We start from the raw sequence: 7,515 nt of genomic DNA on the forward strand, positions 1-7,515 counted from the left end.
CACACAAACCGGTGTTCCGCAATCTGTTTACCGTCCATCGGCTGCTGAAATTTTCTTCGTCCTTTGACCAGAAAGCGCTGCCGAATGGCCGCATGCAAGACCGGCAGGTCGGCGCGGTCAATTCGTAGAGTTAATGGAGTGCTCGCTTGGCATGCCCCTGCCATCTATAGGGGCGAGAAACTGGAACTAAACGTTGTTGTCACGCGAGCGGCGCTTCTGAATTCGCCATTCGCGGAACTTCCCGCTGGCTTTTGTCAAAATCTTCCATAACGGGCTAAAAATGAGATGCCATCGAAAACCTTCCAGGAAGCAGGAAGCTTGCTGCCATGCGCGTAATAGTGCAAGTATGAAGCCTGCGCTCCCCCCCCCCCCCTCTCCTCTTGATTCGTGAGCACGCTGTTCAGGACACGCATATGCAGGCGTAAAATACAAAAGGAACACGTCGCGATGTGGCCACTGCCATCAATTTCCCCCGGGCTGAAGCGTGCGGGCGCTTGCACAGCGAAGGCGGTCACCCGCAGATAAGCCTCCGGATCTTATTCAAATCTCCGTCGTCCTGCTAGCCTCGCCGCCGCAGTGCCCGAACCCTTCGAATACACGAGGCGCGACGTGACCGCAAATTCTGCATAAGTTCGGTCAGCCTGCCGCGCATACTCATACCGGCACTCGCTGGCCCCTGTCGGACTGCTGCTCCGGCTTGCGTATACCCGATGCCTAGAGCAGAGGAGCAGGCACTCGAACCAGTAGCCGTGGCTGTACAACCGGTAATATAGAACACTGGACAAAGTCGTCGACGCACTGTCTTTGTCTACACAGCAGTCTTGCTTCTCCCATGGTCCTCATGCACATGGGCATGGAATGCTTTACTCTTCCTCTCTTTTTCTCTTATAATATCCTCTGTTGCCCTTCTCATCTGTAGGCTGTAGCCAACCGAGATCTTTACGCTAGGCCGATTTTTTCTTAGATGAGCGAAAGCTGGGCAAGTTTGTGACGGTTGTCGACCGTAGCGCGAGAAGAACGTGGACGATATGCAGTTTTTGACTCCCTGTCTCATCCACGTTCTCGCGCTATGATTAACGATTTCTACTTTTATTTTACTGCGCTTATACCCTCTACTTCAGTATCTGAAGACTGGTTGTCTTTTTCTGCTACTGTCGACGAACCCGGATATATATCAAACTCGCAGCGGATGGCGAAGTGACCGGCCTATAAATGATTCGGTATATAAAAATTGCCTGTAGATAAGCTGATCTGTAATATAGAAACAAGAATACATTGTAATGATTGTGATTCGTTTCGTGCCGCGACATGCCGGCTTCAGAGGTGCCGGCAGCGCACCGCTCGCTAGGCGTTTGCTAGTCCTAATCTGCTGCTTATCGGAGCCACAGCGCACAGTGCTTTGGAACTCCACTGCTTACCGTAAGACGAAGTCCTGCTGCCAGTGCGCTATATATAGAATAACCACTTGTTAAATTAAGGTACAGTTGATTGCTATAGTGTCTTCGGCAGCAGGCTGGCTTCACCGCATCACAGTGATGTGGCGTAGAAAATGAGTAGAAGAGATCGAAGGCCACCCTCAAGCATATATACCTCGTGCCGCGGTTCCACAGCGTTAGCGCTGCAAGCACGTGCCCAAGGTCGTGCAGCCGACCTGCCTCAGCGCGCGAAAAGTGATCGAAGAGTGCTGAGAATTCAAAGCGCCAGTTGCAGGGGCGCGGCGTGCCCTTCGATGTATTTCGAATGAGCGGCGAAATTGGAGTTACGAATTCTGCTCGAATTTACTATGCTTTTAAATAGAATTTTCAAGGGTGTAAACTTTTTGTTCGTTTGGTTCGATATAACCAATAATTCGAAATATCCGTAATCTACTATATATTGTTTGGTATGCGCGCTGTAGGTAAGAATTCGGGGATCGGCTCGCTGCAATAAAAGCTGATCATCTGACGATCTCTGTCTTTTCGTTTACTGCAGGTTTTGTGGCATTATTGGTGCCGCAGGTGGCGTTATAAGTCCTCTCTTCTGGTTGCCAGCTGACAACTTTGAGCGTACTCCGCACGGCGTATATTATCCCTATAGTAGCAGGATGTTTCACGTCGATAATTGCGCTCTATAAATGGGCCGCTAAAATATGCTTAAGTCAGCGCCACATTTTCACATGCTCAGGCTGTCTTGACGCTACAACTGTCGCCATAAATTTCTGAAGTTATGCAACACTCGTGATGTGCCGAGGTCATCGGTCCAGACCACGCAGGTCAAAATCATTTTTTTTTATTTCTCACAACAGGTGAAAAGGCAAAGTAAAGAAATTTTTTGAACGCTCAATCCGCCCATGAGCAGCAGTAAGAGCCTGTATATTTCGGGTTGCAACACAAAGAAATACCAGTAGCAAATTATAGCAAAAAAGGATAAATATCTTCTTTTCCTAAAAATCAGGACAGCCTAAATTACACGTGAGTAGCACTCACTCACAGTGCATATTTTGTGCTATTTATATATCATAAATTTCACAAGCGTACGTATACACAGATCTGCAATTTAAAAACGCATATTTCAAATGGAAGCACTCAAACAAAATTAAACCTTATTCGCATTGATTATACACAGAGTTCTGTTTCATGAGTTCTAGGTTTCTATGGGCTACCCTGACCAAGTTTTGAATTTATCGTAAAATAGAGTCTAGCCGTGCTTCCGGCGCGCTCTTATTTCAAGACTTTCGTCAAAACAGCATACTTCACTTGCGTGATTTTAATGTCTGCCAGCGTTTTCACGCTAAGACTAAAATAACTGTGGCTGCTTGCGCAAGCAGACGTGAGATGGATTATTAGTCGCGTGTACTAGCAGCAGTTAGTATGGATGAGCTGAAGGCTCCGAACGTTAGATAAAACTGCGCGGTTACCCACCGTTGTTTCCGATTCTAATAAACGTAGTTCAACACAGCGCAACATTCTTTTCCACCTAACATAACGTTCATGTGCTTTGCGCAGTTTTGAGGCTAGCGGATAAACGCACTGCGACAATCTCGTGGTACCACATTATGTGCATGGAGAGTTTAAAAGTGCTTCCTCAGTGACGACAAATTGTTAATTTTTTTTCTTAATATCATGTCGGATGTAAACTGCGGTTCAAAGTATAGCCGTTTCCATCGATTGCGTGTCATAGTTCCAAAAACTCTTCGAATCACAAACTTCGCTCACACATGATCGCACGCGCTTTAATAAATCCAAAATGGGGAGAACTAACAGGAATAGTATACACGCACGTTTTTGTTTTTTTTCAGCGGTGCCAAAAAGAAAAACGAAAATTCCTGCATCAATGCAAACAATTTTCTCAGCAGCCAGAATCCTGGAAGGAACATTGGTTCCTCTATAGTTGTCTGATCCATGTATATATTATCAGGAAGACAGAATAAAAAGTGCTGGCTAGCGGGAGCCGGTACTTATACTTGCACGCATTGCATAATTCCAGCTTTTGCGCAGTCTGCGATTAATCCGCATAGGATTGGATCATAATTAAGCAGAAGGTCTGCCTCTTGCATGGTCCGTAAAATGTAAGGCGCCCGCGATGAATGTCCATTGCACGTGCGGAGCCTCTGGTGCATAGTGTACGTATGCACTGCACACTTAATGGGCCTTGGCCGGTCGTTGTTGAAACACAAAGATTGTTCTTGAGCAAGGCTCTGCGAGTGCGCCGTAGACGATTATCTATCATTTAACGGTTATTTAGATCGGTTTTTAGTCGAATAAAAATATGTTACGCTACAGTGGTCCGTGGACTCCCTTTTCCTGCTCTGACGGTGAGAAGCGTGTGTCGCACAGTGGCGCGTCTACATGAGGTGCTTGCGCAGCGCGTCGCACTCGTTCTTCCAGATGTCCGTCAGCAGGACGGGCTCTGGCCCGCTGAGCACCACCGTTTCTCGGTCCTGGGGGTCGAACGTGGGCCACTGCTGTCCCTGAACCGTGGGCAGACGCCTGTGGACGAACCAGAACGGGAGCGCCTCAGCACGAGGGAAAGGGTGTTACGCAACTTTTGGCATGTCGGCGGCGCCACAAAACACAGCCAGCATCAAGGATTGGGAGGAAGGGGCACGGTATAATTTAAACATGAATTACTCTATTAGAAAGTATAAAAGGAGTGAACGCTCATTCAGCGCACTTTTTTTCGAGGCAAGGTATGCTACCAATGTCTCGGGGTAGATTTAGATCACTAAATATACTGAGTGCTTACTGTTCGCAACGGAGGCATATTCCCACCTGAAAGCATAACTTGATGCAGTTAGCACTGGAAGGAGGATTTTAAACGCCGCACCGGAGGTCTCGAGGTTAAAAATTAGAGAAGACTGAAAGTTGAAAATTCAGTTAAAATCTTGGTAAGCGCAAGAATTTCGCACCTCTTGAAGAGCGAATCTGTTTCCATTGCGGCCGTAACTATTCACTAATTTTAGTTTGGTTTGGTTTATGGGGGATTTAACGTCCCAAAGCGACTCAGGCTGTGAGAGACGCCGTAGTGAAGGGCTGCGGAAATTTCGACCACCTGGGGTTCTTTAACGTGCACTGACATCGCACAGCACACGCGCCTCTAGATTTTCGCCTCCATCGAAATTCGACCGCCGCGGCCGGGATCGTACCTGCGTCTTTCGGGCCAGCAGCCGAGCACCTGAACCACTCAGCCACCTCGGCGGCTTTCTCTAATTTTAGTGAGAGCAGTATATCTCAGGGATTTTCAACGTAACCTGCCCCTATTAGGGAGTGCGTTAGAGGACCGTGTACACCCTCTCTACTCCCACTTAAGGTATTTAGTATTTACAGAGTATGCACAGCCATGAATGACAACGAGAGGGACTGCAGTGTGTGTAGAAGTCTGTACGGAGGATCTCTTTGTGCAGCCTTTGTCAAAAATATATCCAGCTCACCAGGTTCGGCTCCGGGCAACGTTCCCAAATCTATGGGGAGCTCTTGAGAAGTCCGGAGCATGAGACTTCCATGGGTTCTACGGGAGCTCCACTACTCAGCTTCGTAGCAGTGCTCGCTGCCTGTATGTTTTTGACAGAAACTGCACGTGTTCAATTTATTACACTTGGCTGCGTGTAAGTCTGGTGCATTGCCAACGCAGGTACAGCACCGGGTTCCTAGGCACTGTGCTCGGGGCCTCTCTTAGGGAGGCTGCGGATCTTCGGCTATATACGGGAGGTATGCCGATACGGCTATTTGCTGTCACCTGGTTTCAGAGGACAGTCTTGCAACTAAAGCTTCCGAAAAGAAAACTACAATAAGCCAAGACTTTTGTAAAGTGCCGGCTTTGCCGTTTAGTCGTTTCTTGCACCGACGTTGCATTGTTTTTTTCCCATGGGACCATTTTCAGCTAGCCGTAGGCGTTGCCGCTTTCAGCACATTGAATCAGAAGCGGAAAAAAAAATAAGACAGGCTTGCGTTGAAAGGTGAAGGAGGGATGAAATCCCGCTACTTTATTAACTAGATAGCGTTAAGGAGCTCGTGTCTTAGAAAATTCGGCGCCGTCGTCGACATCGTTGGCTCGCTAAAGATGCGCGGCTTATGGTTGAACAGAGGAGAAGCTTGACGCGAAGGCGGCGGCTGATCGCTGCGCCCTGTCGGCGAGACTGCTCAAGTTGGCTAGAAAGAGGGAGCCCCAAAGCAACAGCGAGCGTAGCTCGGCAACAGCAGTGATCGAGTGAGTGCTGACTGCGCTTTCATGTAACCGCGGCGCACGCACCCGGTCTTGGCGAACTCCGTCCATATCGCAATGAGGCTGCGGCTGTAGGCTGCGTCGTCCTCCGACGCGGAGCTGTAGCTCCTAGGAAGCCCGAAGAGGAACTCCAGGTCCTCGATATGCGTCAGAGGCTATAGACAGGAAAGAGAACATTTTAAACTCCTTACTACAGTGAAAGTGGTGTCAAGGAATAAAAAATTGATTCGCGTAATAATCTGATTCAATACGCACAACGCATTCCTAAACTTTATGCACAGAAAAGAAAAAAAAAGGTTGGGGCTAGTGTGATTATTCGATATAAAATTCTTGCCCCTGAGCGGGGTGACGGGGACGTGCTGCTAGGGTTGTGGGCAATTTGAGTGTGTTTCCTGCTGTCGATGTCGTCAACGACTTCGGTGATGGCAACGGGGTTATTGCCTGTGTCGTTATTAATGCGTCTTCCACCTGCCGTGGTGCAGCTGGCAGAGTGGAGTGAAGCAAATCCTTCTCGCCACTTGTAAGGGAGATGAGAGAGAACCCAGAAGGTAGCTGACAGGAGAATAATCGAGAACAAAAAAAAAATAAAACGGGTAATGACTAATAAAATATAACATATTTAAGTAAAAATATAATGTATACAAGAATACTAATGTATATAAAAAACAAAGCGAGATAAGTATAACAGACGTAATGCCAACGCATTGTCATCGTATTATGACAACTAAGCGCCCCCGCAATTTCTGTTGCCGGTTTCTCGTGTGCACTGTGGCGTCCGTGCGAGCGGTGCTCCTTACCTCGTTCCCGCCCTGGTCGCGCCGGCCGTCGGAGAGCGTGCGGTTCACGACGTAGGAGTAGACGGCGTTGTTCCCCTCGCGGGCCAGGTGCTCGGCGAAGTAGTGCACGGGGCAGACGTTGAGCACCCCGCCGAACACTCGCCGCAGCCACGCCACGTCCGCCTCGGGCGTCGGGTCTCCGTACACCGCCACCACTTGCTCGGCGTCGGGCACGCCCAGCCACCGGAGCATGTCCGCGGCGTACTTCGTCACGGACGTCTGCGGCGAATTTTTGGCCACTACTCCACTAGCTGTCTTGAAAAAGCCGATGGGCCATCTGGGGTTTTCTCCCAATTAATCGCGGCTGACACCGTTCAAAACCGCCAGGACCCCACCCCGTAGTCGCGCGCGCTACCGAGCGCACGCCGACCACGCCGGGCCCTGCTGTAAGGGAACAAAGGAACGACGCTCTGGCTGACACAAGCAGGCATTTATTGCTACAACAACAATAATGCCAGCTAGCAACAAGACATGCTAATGAATCGAGGTCGTCCGACTCACCAGCAAGGTTACGAGCGAATGTTCGCCCGCGCTAGGGCAAAGGGAAACTCCGAAGCCGGACGGGACGAGATGCGGGAGCACGTTCTCCCCGTCACCTCCTCGCCCCGGTGGCGAACAGTCAGTACGCGCCGACAATCCCAGCCGAAGAGTATGTGCCCCCCCCCCCCCCCCCCTTCCCGCGCGCGCGCGCGCAGCAATCACGCAGTCTGTGGCGCTCGTGTCGCTGAGACGCCAGCGCCCTCCCTTTTTACAGCAAGACTTTCATTTGACCTAGTTGGTTGTAGCATGACGTGGTTTACGCAAAGGCGTACTGGCGCGAAAAGACGAAGACAACACTCACAAGACGGGAGTGGCGCCAGCGAAGTTTTTTCATGGAAGAAAAAAAAAACCCACTTAGTAACCACACCCTTTGTATCATTTTTGATGCGTATCTTTTCGCCTGCTCGTGTGGTTATTAAGTGTTTTTTTCCATAAATAA

General features: G+C 49.4%; 1 protein-coding gene across 1 annotated transcript; it reads right to left on the reverse strand.

Annotated features, from left to right (window-relative positions):
• Positions 1 to 3,548: 3,548 nt before the first annotated feature.
• LOC144094730 (acetylcholinesterase-1-like) lies at positions 3,549 to 6,749 on the reverse strand. The gene is made up of 3 exons (XM_077628639.1): positions 6,498 to 6,749; positions 5,728 to 5,855; positions 3,549 to 3,968 (listed from the first exon to the last, which is right to left on the reverse strand). The coding sequence occupies exons 1-3, from the start codon at positions 6,726 to 6,728 to the stop codon at positions 3,824 to 3,826; spliced, it is 504 nt and encodes a 167-aa protein (XP_077484765.1). The 5' UTR covers positions 6,729 to 6,749; the 3' UTR covers positions 3,549 to 3,823.
• Between the last annotated feature and the right edge of the window lie 766 nt (positions 6,750 to 7,515).

The sequence above is a fragment of the Amblyomma americanum genome, chromosome 6, assembly GCF_052857255.1.
Source record: "Amblyomma americanum isolate KBUSLIRL-KWMA chromosome 6, ASM5285725v1, whole genome shotgun sequence".
Lineage (NCBI taxonomy): Eukaryota > Metazoa > Arthropoda > Arachnida > Ixodida > Ixodidae > Amblyomma > Amblyomma americanum.